The sequence below is a fragment of the Anopheles moucheti genome, chromosome 3 (genome assembly GCF_943734755.1).
Source record: "Anopheles moucheti chromosome 3, idAnoMoucSN_F20_07, whole genome shotgun sequence".
NCBI classification, from domain to species: domain Eukaryota; kingdom Metazoa; phylum Arthropoda; class Insecta; order Diptera; family Culicidae; genus Anopheles; species Anopheles moucheti.
The window spans coordinates 85,692,173-85,712,885 of NC_069141.1; the positions used below are offsets into that span (position 1 = coordinate 85,692,173).

The window sequence follows — 20,713 nt, forward strand, 5'->3', positions numbered from 1 at the left end:
GAGGAATGTAGTTCAGTTTGGTGGTCCTGACCCATTTTGCAGTGTTGACATGGGCGGGAATGAGCAATGATGATTGATGTGAATGCATTCAGTGCTGTAACGGGGTCATCGTCGTGGAAAAGTAAAAATAACTATATTATGGAATTTATAAGACTATTTTAAGTGAAACATTCTATTTAATACGTGTTGTGCCTCTTACAGTCTCTGCAAATTATCTAACACGATGAAATATGTTTAAAAAAGAAAAGGTTACTAATTTAGTTACCGTTGTCTACGATCAAGTACAATAACTTGTAATAGGCAATTTCGACCTGCTTCCACTATTTTTACCGAGTTTTACAACATGCATATAGATTGAATTGCTAATTACTTTTAATCCGATAGAGTGTTCTGGTGCTTTTCGAACATCAGAAGGCAAAGAATTCTGGATTTGAAAAGTATTTATAGAATAAAAAATCGCTTTAGAATTGGTTTCTTCGTTGTAATGATATGTTTAACACTAAAAGCAACAATTTAACAGTTTTTGTATTGTTTTTTTTAAACAATTTAACCACTACTTTGTTCAGAATCGGATTATTTCATTAATACACTGCCTGCCATAGGAATTGACATTCCTTAAACCAAATCAATAATGAATCGAAACAATTATGTTGGCTAACGTTTGTTGCTAATTCGTAATTACGTTGTAATCGGTAATTACACTTACTATCAAGTAACATCACACACAATTAAACCGTAAACAGAATGGCGGAATTGTATTGAAATGTATCAAAAATACGAATTCCAATCACATTCTTGCACTCCTTACCATTCCCATATAACGTGTATCGATGTTTGGTTCTCTTCTTTGAACCACTACAAAAAAAAATGACGATCAATCGACGATAATCGATTTGATAGAGTGGAATGTTCTGGAAAGTTTACAGCCTCATTCGCAACGGTGCAATTTGCTTTTGGGATTTCCAATTTTTTCACGCATTGCTGTTTGACTAAGTAAAAAACAGGCACTCAAACGGCGCTGGCAGTAATTAACAAGTGTTGTACCAATTTCACGCATCATCTTCTCGCTTGGTGTCTGGTATGGATAATCGTATCTCGGGTAGAATAAATAGTGTAGCAAAATGTGTGAAAACGATTCGGGACTCTGGACGAAAATGCAATGAAGTGTTTGCGTTTGGTGGCGCGGTGAATGTAACAATTTCACGATCTAGCGCTTGCGTTATTTAAACTGTTCGGTTCTATACAACATTAATATTTAAATTTATTTGCTTCGCCATTCACATACTTACGCTTTCCATGGCAGTCGTTGTGAGGAGGCGTTCAAATTTGAACATAATCTCAGAAATGCAAAAGAAGCACAACAAGGCATCTGAATAACACTAATGCATCAGTTGTCTCATTATTTCCGCTCACTCGGAAAAGTCAATGCAGCCATGGATTACGAGTAGTGCTGTACGACCTATGTGTTCGATAATTACCGCTTCGCAGTACTTTTATCCTCTGACCTCATTCGTACGATTAATACCCACGGAACGATTGGCTCCGGCTTATCAACATCCCGATGCCTCTCGAATTGCCTTTCATTCTAATTACTTTTCACTGCTCGTAACGCTCCGTTCTTGCGGGCGGACGGATATGGATTATCGTTGCCTCGGTTCCGTACCAAATGGGCTCCCGGGAAAGGGTTTTGCTTATGGCACCGAAGCAATTAAAATAAAATGTGCTAATCGTAGCAAAGGAAACACGAAGAAAAAATCACCGTTGTTGCGGCAATTTCTTTGCTGGTCATAAATAATTAAAGGGGTTTAATAAGGTTCAATTGAGTCAACCTTTTTTTTCGTTTAGCTGCTTTTATTACGCGATCGACCTTTGCCAAGAAATGCTATGAATGGTTCAACGCGTACCAAGCACGCGGTACGGTTTAACACCTCGCGGTGGAAAATGCGGAAAGGCGTTGGATCGTTTTGTAAAATGGTTCCGCTTTCCTAAGTACGCCTTGGCTTCATTTGCTAAGCTCCCAAGTGGAGAAGGTGATATTAGCATGAGCTCAATGTCGACTTATATTCGGATTGGGAGCCTAATTTTGCCTATGTGATGATATGGCATATTTTCGAAAGGAACCGTTCATTATTTTTGTGACATGAAAAACTTAACTCACTCAAATTGATACATTTCGGTGTGATGCTGTCCCCAAAGCGATATCCCCAAGATGACCAACTGTTTGATGTTCACTTTGAAATTCATCATTCAAACTCGTATCACATCCAGTCACGGGAGATGCTGGTTTTTTCCCCATTTTGTTCCTATTTTATAACACACCCAGACCAGCAGGAACGCCTAAAATCCATCAATCAACAAGCAGCACCGGTGCACGATACACTGTGCCGGAAATGACACAGGAACTCCCATCCGTCAGCCAGACAACGTACACACTACTTTCAGAGCCGGTCCCTCTAGTGGGAAGCTCATCACCGTGGAGTCCAAACCGCCGGAACTTTAATCAATATCGCAAACAATCGAGTAACTGTCAATTGCCGGTCGGGTCCTTCATCAAACTGTGGCGAGTTGGGACGTGTGTGGTTGTTTGGAGAAAAAACGTGATGAAACAGTACGACGACCATTAGCATTTGATCACCCCCGATGGAATGCATCGTGTGCAAAAGACACCCTTATCAAAAAAGTTTGTTTTAAAGTGTGGAAACTAATACTTCAGGGCCTTGTTTTATATTCCCGTTTATAAAAGGAGCAGTTTTGACATAAAATGCGAAATATTTCAAAATGTCTCGTAAAAATTTCTTAAATGTTTTTAGAAATTTCTTGTTATCATTAAGGCCCATAAGTTACCGCGCGAGGAAAACGGTTTGAAAATCGATCACATGACCGAGGGCGTGCAATTACCAGCTGATGGCCATTGACTTTGATCGACTTTGATTGAACTTGGCAAAAAACGGGCGCGTTTGCTTCCGAACCTACTCGTAAAAACCACATCATATACATCGAATGCATCCCGTGTCCTGGGATGTTTCTAATCACTTCCCGAAGCAACAAAGGTACGTCACAGTGTGAAATCAATCAACGATCGGCACGATGCAACCGACGACACTTAAGCTCCTTTACTGCCGTCTCCACGTCCGGTTGTCCGACTATTGCTGGGCAGCTGTTTAACAGATGGACTTTTCAGCAGGGCCACACCAGCAGCAGATTGATGATCATCTCATCGACCGTCGTGCAGCGTATTTGATTAAATGCCTTACGGCAAACGGTGGACTGCGCATGGGGGTATCAGCTGGAAAGTTTTCGCACTGAACGCGTTGGGTTTGATCCTTGACGTTGCCAGGATCTGCCCATGCACGGTGCAAATGAAATCGGGCCCATCCAGCCAGCCCATTTCACACTTTGCTAGATGAAGCGGATACGAAGGATGGTAAAGAACTGCTGGAGCGTTTGTATGCATGTGGAGGAGAAGAAGACGGTTTCTCAGCGTGCAGATTATATCCCACTTCGAGCCGAGCCGGACCGCCAGTTCAGCGAACTAAAGCCGAAAGCCCGAAGGCAGGTATCCAATTACCGTCAATTAAACGCGAGATAAGATAACGAGCATCCGTATCTTCTGCCGTACGGTGGAGGTGGTTCGATGGTTAGTTTTCGCTTTTGGTTTCGAATGGTACCGAAACCGATGGGTTTTCGATAACGGTTCGGACGCAATTGAGCGCCCGGTGTGATCGGATTGAGCGATTTCGAATGGAAAGTTATTTAAAACTGTCCATTGGCAATGGACGGAAAGCGTAATCAGCGCTTAATGGAGACAGGGAAATTGTCTGTCGCTAAGATGTAGAACCAGAGATCTTCCCAAAACGAGCGTATAGAGACGCGGTTGTGAGCATGTGTGTGATCCTTTCTATTGAGTTATGTTAATTGGTGTTACTTCGCCACTGTATCTAAATTCACATTCGAGACATATCACTTTGCCCGATCGATTCCGACACATTTTCGCACAACGGAAGCCATTGTGATGTGCGGTAAGTAACTGCCAATTAGTATTGAAAGGGTGGAACGGATGAAACATTAAGAAACAATGCGAGAAAACACTCTGAAACAGATGAACAAGAACTTATATACATACACTTCCACAACGTGCACACGACCGTGCACTCTTTTCCACGTGCAATTCTTCGCGCGGAAATGAGGAATGCTTCGTTATTACGTACGAAAGTTAGAGCAGTTGCAATTTGTTGCAACCGAACATGTCCGATAAGTCGCTTGAGAGTACTTACCAGTGCCGCGAGACTTTTCGCGTTCCTCCTCCTCGAGGGCGGCAAGCACGGCCGATTTGGCCAGGCTCGGTGGCTTGGTCGTCGATGGGTCATCGAAGTCGATTCTGCAAGGTAAGCGAACGCCACACAATTAATTTGCATACTAATTTGTTTCAGGGTAACTTTTGCAGAGCATGACATTGAGATGTTCGTATGGCTGACGGTGTGACAGTTTCGCTTAAGGTGCTAGCAATAGTCGAACTGATGGTATCACAATGCAATGCTGTAATGCTTTGGTATCAATTTGTGTTTGACTGAATTGATTGATGATGAGAATGATTAAGTAAGACATTACAATGATTGCTGCCAAATTGATACGAGCTAATATCAGTAGGTCGTAAGCTAGTACTTCAGAAACGAGTAGAGTATCCTGATCGAGTCATGGGTATACACACTAAGAAAATACATTTCCATTCGTATGAATGATATCCTCGATTGCAAGGTCAAGATTGACAAACGATAACAGACAAATGATTCAAATTAGTGTTTGATTATGAAATTCTAAGCATAATGATGATAGTTTTCATTTCATTTATGATCCATCGAAGTATGCGTTGACACTTCTTGACAGCTGTTTCTGTTGTTCCATTAAATTCTGACAGAGGGTGTTGCTGTGCAGTTGGGAAATTTGGTGCCTTGGGGCATTATGACAACGATGAAATGATTATTTTTCTTAAATGAAACGTTGTCCTGATCTAGTGTAGCTTTTCCGCGATAGTATCATGTAAACAACAATGCAAACAGCTACATTATCTACAATGTAATTCCATCTCCACAGAGAACATATCACAAACAATACTGGAAAAGATTAAAGAACCACCGAAAGGCACGAAACGTTCGTGGATCGGGGTGGATAAAGGTCAACAGACGACCGTTCCCGTTGACGGCTTGCCGAGATTGTCCGTTTGTGCAGTTCCCGAGAAATCCCAGCGTGAAGAATGTGGACGTGGAAACGCGCTGTAAGTGCGGACCATTTTCTCAACCGAGTCGAAATAAATCAAATTCCACAACGGTTTTAGCGTCGGGATTGTTGTTGTGGGGTTGAAATTTTGGCCCATCCAACTGCCACCGCTGTGGCGACTGGCAAAAGGGATTGCCTGGAGGTGGTCGTAACCAAAGCGAGCCAAAATATCCACCCAACGACTATTACAAATCTGGAGCCTGGTGTCGGTTCACTCTTCAGACAAATCCTTCCCACATGGCATTTTTGGGGCAGCAACCGGCTTTATTCTGTAGGCTGCTTTGCCAGGAATTGTTCAATCCTTCGCAGTGGAACCCTCGTGGGAGGGCTGTCGGCCTCGAGGACAAGCCAGAAATATTTTCGGAAACGTGCCCTTCTGCATCCCGAGATGGGACGTCCCGGTGGGATGACGGTAGCGTTGTGCTTCACTGTCCTTGATGCAAATTGAAAAACGGACCACAGATAACCACAGACTCGTGCTGTACGTTCGTGTGGTTTTATGGCCGAAATTGGCCTCTAATCTTTAGATTACAAAATAGATGAAGTTTGGTGCAGCCACCATTTGTCGCCTAGGCTGAGAGCTGGCTGAAGCATGTCGTCGGCTATAATTTAGTAGCAGCATGCATCAGATACACACACACGTTCCACTGCGCTCATACAATTTATAAGAATTGTGACATGGGTGTTTTGGACACGATTGTTACAGTTCAGGGAAAAGAGTACTCAAATATGTAACATCCATCAATAGCAGTTTAAGTGTTTCAAGTTTTCCGTCTCAATTAGTTATGCGTAACAAATCCATGATCGATTACAGCAGTAATATAAGCTGAGACACAACTGGACTGGGAAAACTTTTCCCCCAAACACAATTATACAAACGTTTTTTGCTCTCACGATCCAGAGAGCCCTTTTCCCGAACGCCCGAACTGGGTGGTAAGTAAAGGTTTTCCGTCTGCCAGGTAGCAGAACCAAGTTATGAGCCGTGTCGTTGAGTGTGTGGGAGTTGGGAAAAGTTTTATTCATAGGAAAACTCCTTCTGAACTGGAAATAGTCTCGCAGAGCGTGAGTGAAGAAATCGGTAAAGGATGCCAGCCCGCCTTATTGTAGGATGGGGAAAACGGACACGGGAAATATGGTGGGTCCGTTTTCCGCAAGAAAGATGGTGAAAATATTTGCTTATCTAATTTACAGACGAAAGTTTGCTCGTTTTCCAGCCCGGTGAAGACACCTCTTTTCGTCAAAAAGATACACTCACGCACACACTGCTTTGGCGTGCTGTGTGCGTGCGTTCCTATTGCATACGTGTGTGCCACGGTTTGGTGGGTATTTTCAAACATTCCAAGTTTACCCACGTGTGTGTGTGTATGTGACGATTGAAAGCTTCCCGTTTCGGGTCATAAGTTTTGCCACTGCTTGTCAGTCCTTCGATTGTGATTTGAAAGGTATGCGTGTTGTCTGAGTGTGTGGGTGTTTCTTTAAAAGAAAACTAGTATATTTTTAATACAGCATAACGATCACCACTGACTCCTGTATAGCGCCCAGTACTCATGCCTCAACGAGCAGTGAGAGAAAGTTAGCACTGTCGGAGGTGGAAGATGAAGACCCCAACCTCGTTGCCATCTTTTCCAACCGTACAGCAACATATGCAAATAACCCCTTATGAGGTTCGAGTAAAGTGATATATTTTCCCTCTGTTAGCTGTATCCTACCTTTTGTACCCTTTGCTGGAAGATACGCGAGCTTTTGGAAATCGATTCCAATGGCGGTGATGAAAGGAGCCTGTGAAGGGGTGTATTTGTATGTTCTAGTTTCCATACCCCGGCCACGTCCTAGTCATTCGACTTCTTGGCCCATCGAAAGGCCCCCACCCAACCCGCTCGTAAAGGAGTGAAGAATAATTCAAAAAGTTTTCCCCAAAACGAAGTGGAAACTTTCCGAATGGAGCGGAGCGGTGGGTGGTGGCTCGGTAGTCGTAGCAACAGCCGTAGCACATCCTCCTCGACTAAAGTTTTGAGGAGGGACTTTTGGCACGTTGTGCTTTTGCTTTGCAGTCTATAAATCATTGATACGATAAATCTTTATCAGACACTTGTCGGATTAGTTTACAAACATGACAATTTTCTTGGCCGTGCCGTGCATATCTTCCCAGGGCGCATTTAAAGAAGTGCGAACGAGGAAGTCGAACGTTGTTTGAGGTAGACGATAGAACGCTGCAGGAGCTGTGTTGAAGGACCGATTTATGAGGCAAAGGTGAATGTTTCCCACAAGGTGGTGAAATAGGCCACACAAAGCTGAAGTGAAGCTTCTGCTGAAAGGATGTGTTGCTTAATAGATAGTTTGAGGCGCAATAACAGTAGAAGAATTTCATTCCAAAACTTAACAATTTTCTTTGTTTTCTTCTGCACAGCTTTTCACCTCGAATCTATTAATCAATACGTCCCGATCTTATCCTGAGCTATTTGGGAACGAGAAAACAATAATCAACCATCTGCCTAGTTCTACAAAAACTGTGCTCCATAATGCGACTTCATCTGGCATTGCAGTGGCCACAAGGTACGTGTTTTCGCTACCCGTATAGACTCCACGTTAGCCAGCTTCAATTCGTACCCGAGTTCACTCCACAGCCGAGATCTAGCCGATCTGGACCAGAAACGATTACGGATTACATGCAACGGTTGAATGAAGATATAAATCCATCAAGATAAACATTTAGATATTCTACACGACCGACTGTCCGGCAGGCTGAATGTGTGGCAGGATATGAGGCTCGTGACTCATGGTCGAAAAGGAAGGAAGGTTCGCACGCTTTGCTGCATGGCCCGTGTCCAGCTTCAACTTTTCCTTATCAACCCAGCATGACCCACATGCCGGGTTGGCTCACGCTTCGCCGGCATGGGTAACAATTTAATCACTCCCAGCACCGAAACGAAACAGGCTGTTCGGGACGGGAGGTCGCACCATAGCGAAGGAGGGCTGTATGTCTACGTGCAATAAATCATACCAGGATTTACTTCCGATGGGTCCCGCATGCACAGGAATTTGTCCATCGATCGAGCTGGCTCTCGTCTGGCTGTCTTATGGTTCTTTTGTATTATCGGTAACCATCGCACTCGGAGCAATTATTTGCTTCGTCGGAATGGTTCATTTTGAAAGCTCTTTAGTCCGTTGCCAGCGTGCCGGGAAGTGTCCGTACGGTACGTGTACAGATGCTCTGGAAGTGAGTATGTTTTGTGGTTGACAGGGGCTAATAGTACATTGAAGTTCTTCGTTCAAGCGCTTGTTGATACGATTAGAACGAGGAACATGAATGTGAAACAGCTGCAAAACTGCAGTGCATATTTTTTTTTATTAATTATGTGAATTAGTCAAAAATGGGCTGGAATATGTAACTTCTAGTTTATGTAACTAATGCGTCCTAATGTATCGCAAATAATTGTATTACGCAGGGTGATTAATGCTAAAAAAACCAGAATGTTGATCACAAATTTAACTGCCATTTATGGTATCGTATAAATTAAATCGGTTAGATAAAACGATCACACCTTTTGGGCGCAAAACACGAAAATGTGCTGAAACCAGAATCGAAATTCTGCTACTGTTCCCTAGCCTTCCCGAAAGCGAGATAATTTGTAAATTGTTTCAGAATATCACAATGAAATAACATATCACAAAGTTTTATCATAAGTGAAGTGGTTTTGTTGGGTTTTGCCTTTCTTCCGTGGTGATCAAATAAACTAGTTTGACGTCCCGTTATGAGCCATAAAAATTTCTCTGGCATTTCCAAGATATCCTTCAGTATGAAAACATGTGTGACCCAACCGATTTACGACACCAAGATGCCTACGCATCAGCTGATCTGGTGTAGAAGTGCTAGAAACAATGCTCACAGCTCAAGAGTCAATCAGGCTAAATATAATCTTAAAATCCTTCCAAACACCAGGCAAGTTACCGTTCCATCCTTGAATCCAGACGGTCCGACTCCGTCGCAGTATGTTAACAGTTTTCTGGTCCGACGCATACAATTCCCGATCCATACATATCCAATGAAAGCGGGCGGTATCATCCGTCCGGAGAAGCACCACTTTCTCGCTCTGTACATGTGTAGCCACCGGTTCTTTGTGTTTTGGGCTGCTTCCAGTGTTGTTGGTTAGCATGGTACCATAAATTCCGTTTTAATAGCTCGTAAAAGAACAATACCATTGTCTACCATGATAACGCAGTTCGTAATTTGTTTTTCGGCGATTAACTTCGAACCGATTTCCCCGGAGGAACTGCGGAACGGCAAGGACAAACAGCAACACAGTTCATGGGAGCGGACGGAAAATGGAACGTAACGGTGTGATGAATGGTTGAGCGAGTATTCTTCAGCAAGCGTGTAAGGATTCAAATCCTAGGATTGAATTCTTCCGTGTTGCCGATGAGTTGGCAACATCACTGCTGCTGCCCGCTGACCGACCGGTTGGTTCGAAATGTCCGACTTACTGCACCATCAATTCATACCGTTCCTGTTTGGCCACGCCTAAACTGGGCCGAAAACAATATCACGCTAGTGTTACGGTGTGGACGTGGTGATTCGTCTTCATAAACATAATAAAGCAAATTTCCATAGTGTGTCCACCATTCCACGACACACACTACGTTTGACCGACGCCGGTTAACTGGTCTCATCAACATTATCACTGCGCGCGTAAGGACATTCTTTGGCCCGGCAGTGTTTCATCTGAACCGCATGTAAATGAAAGCTATTTTAATCTCTTCTGCAGCCATACCCAGGTTTGTGCTTCATTTGCCCTCCACGTGCCAGTCATTAGGAAGCGACCGTATTCTTCCTGAATCGTACCCAGTGTTTTCATCAGAAATCTGCTTCAAAGCTCGGCAATTCGTCATCTCCCATTCCAATCAGGAAAAGTCACCTGTGCGAATGTGACTCATAATAACAGTCCGTGTTGGGCGTCCGAATGTGTCCTCGGGGGCGGGCTTTTCTTCCACAATAAATCGCTTTCATAAATTACGATTCATAATCCAATTTTGTTGAAACGCTTGCTAGGAGTCGGCAGAACAATGCCAACGGATATTGGAATGGTGCTTTCTGAGGCTCTAGTGTTGTGAATATGTGAGGGAGTTTTGGGGTGGTTTGATAACTTTTCTATAAAGTATTTTAATTAAATACAAGGATACGAATATTACACTTTGCACCATTAAATATAATTGGTCGAGATCAGTGTGTTTTTTTTAAATTTCGTCATCGAATTGATAAAAAATATTTAAAGTGTTTTCTCTGACCGATATGAACCAAAATAATTTTTCTAATAATTTTCTAATGCTAGAAACCTTACAAAACCTTATGATCTTCAGGTGGAAATTTCTTCCTACACCTTACGATCTTTGCTTACCTTACGATATGCAAGGCATACCAAAAGGACTTGGGTTATACGAGAGATGAACATTGGTCTTCGTCGAACAAATTGATTTTCATTGCTTTGATAGAAACAGCACAAATTGCTACGGATAAACTCTGAGCTATACATACTGCATCAAACAATTGATAAAAAAAAACTAGAACTGTACCTTCAATACGCGTTATAATTTCGTTGAGTGCCAAAATCTAGGCACTAAAACACACAAAGCCTAATCATGATTTATGTGAGTACTAGCAATATTATCTGATTGCCTGACAGAGTGCAGTTGCCCCGTATTGATTTCACCAATATTTAATTATTTTCGAGAACCAGTTTTCTTTCTTGTGAAAGCATTTTCAGCACACTGTACATTAAAATTCAATCACCAGTGCCTATCTGGCTTCTTGGCCATCTGTATAATGGCAATTGACTCATATGTTCCAAAATCATCCTCGAAGTTGAACCTTGAATGTATAACGAACCGAAAACTAATTTGGGCCGAAATTTTGGGAATTTCCTCAATAATATTCACAAATAGTCTTTCATTCGTACCATTCCAGGAACTCATTCTGAATTCAAAATGCACGGAGCTTCATTCCACGATTCGATCAAATAATTCATCGAAGACTCTGCAGATTCGTGTTTCTACAGAGTGTGGCGTTCAAAATTCAGAGCAATATTACCACAGTTGAATTGTCTGTCATGCATTTCTGCATTGATTATTTCCAAGCACATAACAGCAGCAGGACAGCTTATCATTTCAATTATCATTCATTGAACTGAGCATGATTTTATTTCACGTCAGGTTGCTATTGTCTCGTGCATTGTCAAAAAACCGAACGAAAATCAGACAGCCTATTTAACCTCCTAGGAAAACCTACCTCCTAGGACTGCGATACTGAGAAACTCGTTGATGATACGCCATCATTGTCACTGCCACTGATTAACACACACTGCACAGAATGTATATGATAATACAACACTGTCCTTTCCGAGCAACTCTTTTTATTGACACCACGATCGTTAAATTTCTTTAAGCGATCTTCAACTTATGCCTGCTTAGGTATTTCCACACGTTCGTTAGAACTCAAATTATTTGTTCAAAGTAAACAAACCCTTCTAGAGAAAGGATTTTATACTGTTAACTTAAAATTTTTCCAAACACAAAACATTAACTGAACGCTGCACACGAAAACGGCAAGAAAACCACTCGAAAGACGTTCTGCTTGTATCGGTTCGAATATATCAGTGCACTGGTGTTCAAACCCGATTCCAGAGTTTACGCGCTCGGTACAGCTGCTTTGTGTCCGGTTCGTTGGATCGTTTCGCGGAAAATGCGATCGCATCGATACAGTTTGGGGCTCGAAACTGTGGTCGAAGATGTGTGATTCGGTTGAGTGAGGCATCGTCTGCCAACGGTCTTTGCCCACCCATAATTTTCACATCCTCCACCACTTGGCTCTTGGCTGCCAGTGGGTGTAGCACCTTCGTGTTCTGCTAGTCATTAGCGAGTAGTGTGGCAGTGTGTGCATTTGATGCAAAACGAAAAAAAAGTCAAGCGAAGTACGTCACATACCATAGGGAAATGGCCATAGCAATCGCTACAATTAGCGTACAGTGAGGTGTGAGTGCTGTTCTTTTTAAAAATAGTACATTCTCTAGAGAGGGGCTAGGAGTAGCTTGAAATGGAAAAAAAAACGTTTTGCTATTCGTTTCTGTTTAAGGTTTTCCTCCAAGTTTAACGTCAAACATCCTCTGGACAGCTGTTTTTCAAGAGCATCGTTTGCACACACACTCAAATGTCCACAGTTGACACCTCTTAGTCACCGTTCGAGTAGAATATTCACGGGCACGATCGGTATTACGCCTCGAGGAACATACCTGTCATACATGCCCAGCTCTATTTTCAATCTTTTCTTAGCTTTATTCTTCACTATTCTCGAATGGTACGTTGCCGGAAGGCCGATCACTGAGTAATGTATCCCATGTTTGTATCATCGCCGTCTTGTTTGCCGGTTGTTGGTTGCACGATATTTTTAAATACGCTTTCGAATGCCCTTTGCCCACGTGCCACAATCCCCAAGCCACCCGGACGTTAGCCTCAAAGCAAACCAGCCATGATTGTTTGTATGCATCTAATAATAGCACCATGACTAATCGATTGCAGATCCTCCGCTTCCTAACGTTTGATCCCCGTTGCACATTGCATCTCGTTTGCTCAGGATAGGTTTTCTTTGCTAAAAACACACTCAACATGAGTGGATTGGGTTTTCTTTTTTTTTTTTGTTCGCTGATTCATACGATGATGCTGTTCAAACAACAAACCTTTTACCCCACCACCGATCTGTAAAGATAGGTCAGTTTGATGGGTTGGGATCGGTGGATGCCCCGGTGCGGTGAGACAGATGTGATGCGCATCATGTACGATACGAAAAAATAAGATACAATACTGCGAGGCATGATGTTATCTGTTTGTTTTTCATCCCATTGCCGTGACGGTGGTCCTACAGAAGAGTGGTTGTTGTTATCGTTTGTCTGTAATTTGTCGTTGATGTGAAGGAAGGGAAGCCCCTAAGTGCACCATTGCCCGCGGATCATGTGGATAAAAATGGATGATTTAGTGCAAATAATGACAACTCAATGGAAGGAATTTGTTCCATGGAAACAATTCCTGTGCAATAAAAATTCTGGTTCAAAAATATGTCCATTATTGCTGATGGTCATTTGCACTAACAATGTATTGTGAGTGTCACGAATTATTTTCAAACCTATTTATTCGAAGAAATACGCCGTGGAGAGCAGAGCAGCGCACGTTGCACAATGATTTTACATGGAAAATCCAGCAAAAGTTTCTAATAAGGCTAATTAAACACAGAGCATATGCGAGCAAGAAAAGATCTTTCCACGATCATAAAGTTAAGATAAAGGATAAAAATTAATATTTCTAAATATTACATTGTAATTGCAGCCTGTGTGAATAAATTATGAACAATACTAAAGAGTCTTTTAACCCTTCTCGACTTATGCCTAAAGAAACCAGGAGAACTTTCTTAGGTTAGACACACATAGAAATTAGGAAACTTAGGAAAAGAACAGGAAATCATCATTCAAGATCAGAACAGACAAACATTGTCGAACGATTAAGGCAAAATATACTTAAAAATTGTATTTATTGTCTACTTAAGTTTCTTATTCGTGTGGAACAGTTAGCCCATATGGAAAAATCTTATTTTATTAAGTCAAAACAATTTATGGTCACATAAAATACTATCCGAAACGGACAATCTCAAACCGTTCAGTCAGAACAGTTGCACTCCTAACAGGCTTCAATCGAACCGAATCCATATTACGATAAGCTCGCTTTCCTGTTACGCCTTCTTGGTGACATAATTTCCCTCCTAACACCAGCCGGGGAAAAAAATAATTGAAACTGTCTTGGAACCGAGCTCTCCATGATTGATAGTGCATTTGACGAACCGGATCCATTATTTCTCGAGAATATCTGCAATTTCCTTCACGAGAACGATAAACGATCAAGTTCTAATTTTATTCATTTTACCAGCTTCCGTCATCTGCGAGCCCTGGTCCGGAAATTAGAGATGGAAACGGAAAATCTCGATGAATTATTTGCCAACGGGAAAGAGTGTGTTTCGTTTGCCTTTCCGAATCGGTAAAACGCAGCTACGATGAACCTTAGCCTATAGTACTTCTCGTAAATGTTGCTTCGTATACTACTATTTACAATGCCTCACAATACAATTCGATAAACCAAAAGTTCATCTGTAATGACCTCGATAGAAGTGTTCGCATTTTGTTCTTTTATTCTATTCGTACTACGTGCACATCTACAATTGTCTGTCTGGCAGAACCGTGCGGAAATCTACCGAGGACAAGACATTATTGGCTCGGTGACTAATGATTAAATTTCCGTGTGCAACTTAATTAACCTTTCCCACGTTTACAGCTTCCTCCTCCCATCGCTCGGACCCAGCACACACATATACGAGGTCGTGGCACAGTTCCATCAAGATACGTCCATCGAGCCTTCGGTGGGAAGTTCAATCCGGGAGGGCAAGCCAGAAGCTAATTTTCACGTTGCAATCGGAAAGAATAACTCGGACGAGGGACGACCCCAAAACCGACCTCCCCGAATGGCCCCCGGTGACAGACTAACGATCGTCGTTCACATTTACACTTCCGGGCCGTGCGCCCAGCACCGGCAATGTTTTGCATTAATGAGTCGTCACTCTTCCGCTTCCGTACGCCGGCGGGTCCGTGTGCGAATGGGACGAGCGTCTCCTCCGGCGCTAGCCATTAATCCTAATCAGGATGAGACCTGGTTCCCGGGATCCGGCCGCTAGTGCACAGTGTCTGCCAGTGTCTGTGTACGTTTTCCCTTCCGTGATTCATTTTCTTTTCATAAATTCTGTTCCGCAGGCGAGGATTACTCCATCGAAAGCTATCCGACTATCCGCAGGTTTGTGCAGATCGGCTCGGATTCGGATGTTCCAATAGCTGATGGTGGTGGTGAACTGACGGAAGGTGGCGAGAAAAAAAATCAAACCCCGTGTATTCTTGCTACCCGTCCTTCCTGCACACCCCAGCGCACGAGAGGCATCCCATTCAACCGGGCGTCCGGAAACGGTGCTAATGATAGCCCGAGCGAGTAACTTCCGGCGATGTACCATACCGTTTGCCTTCTGCTTTCGAAGTAAATGGACGCCAAAAGTCAGGCGGCCAGCTATTCGGATAAGACGATAGAACCGGCAGCACAAGAAGCTGCCAGCCGCTCAACGGGGCGAGAAAAAATACGGCTCCATTCATCTCACGTTCAAATCTAATTAGCAAGAATGGAATTAATTGCAGCACTAATTAATTAGCATACATGAAATATTTCCCTTTTTCTTTTTTTTTTTCCTCGGGCACTTTTCACTGCTTGCCGTGCTTCACGGTGGACTCGGTTGGGCGCGTGGCTACAGACTCCAAGCACTGAGAAAGGGACGGAGAGTTTTGGATCGCATGGGCAATGGGGGAATTGAATCAGTGAGCCAGAAGACGAGCGCACGCTAGACGAACCCTAGTTCCCAGGACGACCGAACGATGAACCGTTTCGGATCGATGTGCCGTATAGTTGGAATAGTTTTTTTTTTCCCGGGCCCGACCGGGTAACGCTGCCAGTTGGCTTCTGTTTTCCCACAGCCACGGACAGGGTTAGCGTCGGTACAGTGATGAGTCCCGGTACAAGTGTTTACCCTGTATGCCTCTTCATCCGTCACTAGACAGCAGCATCTACTGATTCCCCCCGACTTCACGTCAAGGCCATTGGATGATAATGGCAACAGTACCATGATGGCGTTGATGATGATGGTGGTGCTTAAGTATGTAAACACGACGCCAGAAGTAAATGACAACATTGGTGATGGTGCTGTGATTAAGTCGTGAGTACGTGAGTGAAATCGTTCTCGACGCTGCGCAGGCATTGACAGGGCGCTTGGAGTACCGTTTCCCAATCGATGTGGACAGTAGTGGTCGGTGCCGGGTGGGAATGGAGAAAAGCTAATCTTATTTCACGACTCAAGAGTGGACTAATTCTTGGGCACTCTCATGCGAACTACCTTCGCACGGTAGGCTAGACCTGTGAGACGGATGGCTGTGTTTCGGTTGGGTAATTTCAATGCCCAAAGCGTCATGTTCCTTGTACCACGTGGTGATAAAAATGTGTAATCGTTTTGCTGGAATGGCTGGTGATGGGAATGTTCTCTATGATTGTATTTTAATTAGCCACCGTTATGACTATTGTCTTCCTGATTGGTACAGTGTCTTTTCTGTTCTAGAAGATCGAAGCACACGTTTATAAATTGGTTTATTTTAAGGATCTCTATGGCAACTAGGATGATTTTTCTTGAATGTTTTGTTTGACGTCAGATGCTGAACGTTAATACATATTATGTGACATCTTAATTTAATTTGTTTAGTTTGCTGTCTAACCATTGTCAATTTTTTATCAAATCCCGAGATAAAATCCCTGTGAAAAGCATAAAAACTATTACAAGAAAATCAGTTATTAACAGTCGTTAATTAAAAAGTCGTCCATAAAGTCATTTGCATTTATTGCATTATTGTTCGCATAACGCACACCATATTTTACTGCGTGAATGGCGCTTTCAGGTTTAGTTGTTTCCTTTTTTTGTTTTTGTAAATACTAAGCTTTAGAGCAATAGCACCGCAATCGTCCATCGGCATATTCCGGGCGCACGTACCGTGGAAAATCGGTGAAAAATTACACTCACGCAAACCTCCGAGCCTCCATCCAACCCATGCATAAACCATTCGAGAACGTGAAATGCGAAAATTCCTTCGTGGTTGGATTGGTTTTCGGTGGTTTTGGTGTTACATTTTTCCTTTTTATTTCCATCAGAGTGTGTGCGTGTTTTTTTGGATCTCCCTTTAGTTGTTGATGATGGTTACCCAATACGAGCTGTTCCGCTGTTCCGTTGTGTTGGAAGCGGCCAGAAAATAACATAATCAACGTTATGGCAGCAGTGTGGCAGCGATGACCGTGGGACCAAACAAAGGGAAGGGATTTTGAGGAAAATAGGGCGAGGACCGAGAGGGAGTCGTGATGTGGTGGATGCTGGTCCGAATGGTTCGGTAAATTTAAAATTCTTTTACCCGAAAGAAAAATATTTACCGGACGTGATTTATATATTTGTCGGTCAGGCCAGGGTAGAGTTTTGTGTGTGTGAGTGTTTTTTTTTACTTCCTTGGTTTGTTAATGTTGAATCCAGGTTGAGAGGAAAATCGAGGGAAAACTTTTCGGCTGGTGAGTGTTGCGTTTAGTTTCGATGCGCAGCCTTCCGCCCCGACGTACCATCAAATAATAAAGCGCCGAAAGAAGAAATACAGCAGTGTGACGGTTGCTTCGTGCGACAGCTTTACGGTTTGCACGGGAGTTTTGCGAAAAAGTTAGGGAAGCAGCGATAGCACCCAAGCGCAGTGTGGTAGCCACTTACCCAACGGCCCCATTCGAGAGGAGCTTCAGTTCGCGATCGAGCGTTTCCTGGATGTTCTTCTGCGAGTACAGATTGATCGGCGAGTTGAACTGCTTGTGCACAAGTCGTCGCTGCATTGCCGCCATGGTGGTGGAAACGCTTCCTTCACAAGCTGGGCAACTTTCTTAGCAGCAAGAATCAATCAATCGGATGCAGGTTATACGCTAACTGTTCACTGCTTCGTTGCAATTTGATTTGTACTCAAATTAAACAAATGGCGATCGATTTTTACCTGCTGCACTTCTATGAAACGTGGCCTTGGTTTGGTGGGTTTACGTGTTGCTGTAGAGTGGTAGTGATGCTAAAATGTTGCGTAAGAATTCAAAAGGTAGGAGCAACAACAGAGAAAAGAACCATATGAGTAATAGAGTATCCATTTGAGCGATTCGCAATTACCAAAGTGAAAATATTAACCGGATTTTTCAAGCAAAAGCAAAATATTAAAATAAGTCAGGGACAGGGCCATTAAACGAGCAAGTGCTAAACTAGTACTGTAAGTACAAAATATCGTTACATGCTCTTTCATCAGCAGGAACAATAGAATGAAAGCTGATTTTTAACAAAGTGGTTGGGGCTTTTAAGAAAGCGTCGAACGTTTGTGAAACGCAATTATTCGAGATATTCGATCAGAAATAGTTTCTTGTAGGTATTGTGTACTTGCGCCCATCCAACATAGTTAAAGATAATAAAAATTATACATTCAGTTTTCAAATAATGTTTGTGGATGCGGGGAAGCCTTTCTCATGTTTGTTTTGATTTCCTATTTACAAGGAAAGCGGAAGACATTGAATAAGAATTCGTTTGCGCGGTTTTATCACTTGCCGAGCCGTGGTGAAGATAGGCCGGATGATTTAATTGGAATTTCAATTCGCTCCAACATTTGCAGCAAGGGAGTACGAGTACATCCATCTTGCCTGTTACCGGCAAGCCGTAAATTTTGGGCAGTGCGGAATGATGCATTCACCGCACGAGTTGTGATTTCTCCTGATCAAAAGTTCACATGAAATCGTAATGTTTCCAAAAGGATTGATTGAACGTGATAGCCAAATCAATCAGCAGGAAACTCCCCCGTTTTTGGCTAGCGCCATCGCGCGTACCATCCTCACATACGGTTTTCAAGAACTGTAGCTAGAGCGCCATTTTCCAACGATATGAATCGAAGTGATTTGAATGCGAATCAGCTTTGGAAAGTGGTCGGTGTGGAGCGATGAACAGTAAGAAACCAATCGAGGAGTAGAATGGGATTGTTCAGATTCGTTTAGAATATAGCGTGTTCCACAAAATCACAACCGTTCCGTGAGCAGAAAGTGGATGTGCAGACACGAATGCATGGGTCAAGCGGAGCATGCCTATGGCCCCCTTCGTGTACTGACCATCCGGATGAAACAGTGGGGATAAGTATGATCATGACGGGTACAGCACGTGTATGTGGGTTTTTGAAGGCGTGGGTTGGGGAAGAGTATGGAATGAATGAAATTAAATTTCAAAATTAATTAAATGCATTATGAATCATGGCGCGGTATAGCTGCTTGCTTAGCGTGGCTCTCGGTGACCGATATGTGGACGCTGGGTAAAGCATGCGGTGCCAGCCCCATGACACGGGTAAGGTGATACGATTATCCTGCCCGGTCGTACCTCACACGCTCTTTCCATTCTTCGTGAAGTTTTGCACGAGCGTTCGAAATTATGGTTGGAAAAGATTTTCATTTCGCTTCAACGGGAATATTGAGCCAGGGTGGAACATTCACACCAACGCTCTCGTTTCATAATTTTCTCCCTCTTTATCGCTCTCTCTCTCACTCTCTCTCTCATTTTCTCTCTTTCCTCCTGTTTGCCGTCCACAAACGGTAGCACAAATATCGAAAGCGAAGGCCAACTGATGAAGACTTCCATACGATTGACGAGGTGTGTGGTCGGAAAGTTCGCGGCAAGACATAACACACAAAGGGGAGAATTGTGCCAAAACTGGGGATGGATGGTGGTGAAAATAACAAACCACAATCCGCTTCCCGTAGGTTGCACTAGTTCGGAATGCAAGGCTGACTGGGATGGAATTCAAAATATGGGTACACATGCTCCTCTCGCAAGCAGAGCGATGAGATAGGCGTTGGGGTATTATATTATTTTCCGGCCGCATGTGTTTTCCCATCCATTAATCGTGCAAAGCGCCCTGCATGCACGATGCACCACTTCCTTTCGCCTGAATGTATGCAACCGAAGCTGTGCAGGTTAACGGTAATGAGGAAAGTGTTTATAGTGCAGGTCTGGTTTCTAAAATTCCCGCAATTTGTTCCTGCAAGGCATTAGATTGCATATTTTGGAAACTCGTTCCCATTTTCTAATTAAAACTTCCTATTGTAAGTATAAAGTTGTTTGCTTTCCATCTTGGTGGTCTGACTGATTACTGGTGAGTGACCGAAAACCCGGGAGGTTCTGTGATTCTGAGAACCAGTGGAGGATCTATCCCCTTGGAGGCCCAGGGCGGAACTTTTGAAGGGGGGCCTATAATTTTGCTACGACATTATCGATGTTAGGGAGGTGTACTTAAAACATGATTTAGCAACACCAGCAAAGTCTCGGAAAGAAAGCTCCTTTGCATACACCTCAGAATTCTGTTGCGTAGCCCTGTAAACTGGCCTAGTAAGCTAGTCTATATATAAACGTTTGTATGCGCTAAGTAGAACCATAACGCCACTACTTGGATCACATTTTCTACGATTTACGTACATTTACGATTCCTGATTAGTCCAACGCGATCGCTTCTACGATTTTTCGCCCAAGGTACAGTTTTCAATCGGTTTACTTTACGGTAACAATCAGAGAAATTTCTTAGAAACCTGTTTCGCTAATGTTGATGTTTTAGGCGATGAACAACACAATTGTATTCAGATTTGCGAAACCAGGAAAGCATGTTTTTCAAGAGGTGACACCTTCAGTGTGGAATAAATTTACCCATCACTATTGCATTGCATATTATCAAACCCATGT

General features: G+C 43.1%; 1 protein-coding gene across 4 annotated transcripts in view; it reads right to left on the reverse strand.

The window, feature by feature from the left end:
• LOC128301868 (putative mediator of RNA polymerase II transcription subunit 12) overlaps positions 1-20,713 on the reverse strand; it is an 89,340-nt gene that overhangs the window by 63,880 nt on the left and 4,747 nt on the right. For 3 of the 4 annotated variants that reach the window (XM_053038524.1, XM_053038523.1, XM_053038522.1), the window contains exons 3-4: positions 17,687-18,026; positions 4,275-4,378 (exon numbers count right to left, since the gene is read on the reverse strand). In XM_053038524.1, the coding sequence (XP_052894484.1) occupies positions 4,275-4,378; positions 17,687-17,811 (229 nt within the window). In that variant the 5' untranslated portion in view covers positions 17,812-18,026. Of the gene's footprint in view, positions 1-4,274; positions 4,379-11,554; positions 12,080-17,686; positions 18,027-20,713 lie in introns of those variants that run through there. The other variant, XM_053038525.1, reaches the window with a different exon arrangement.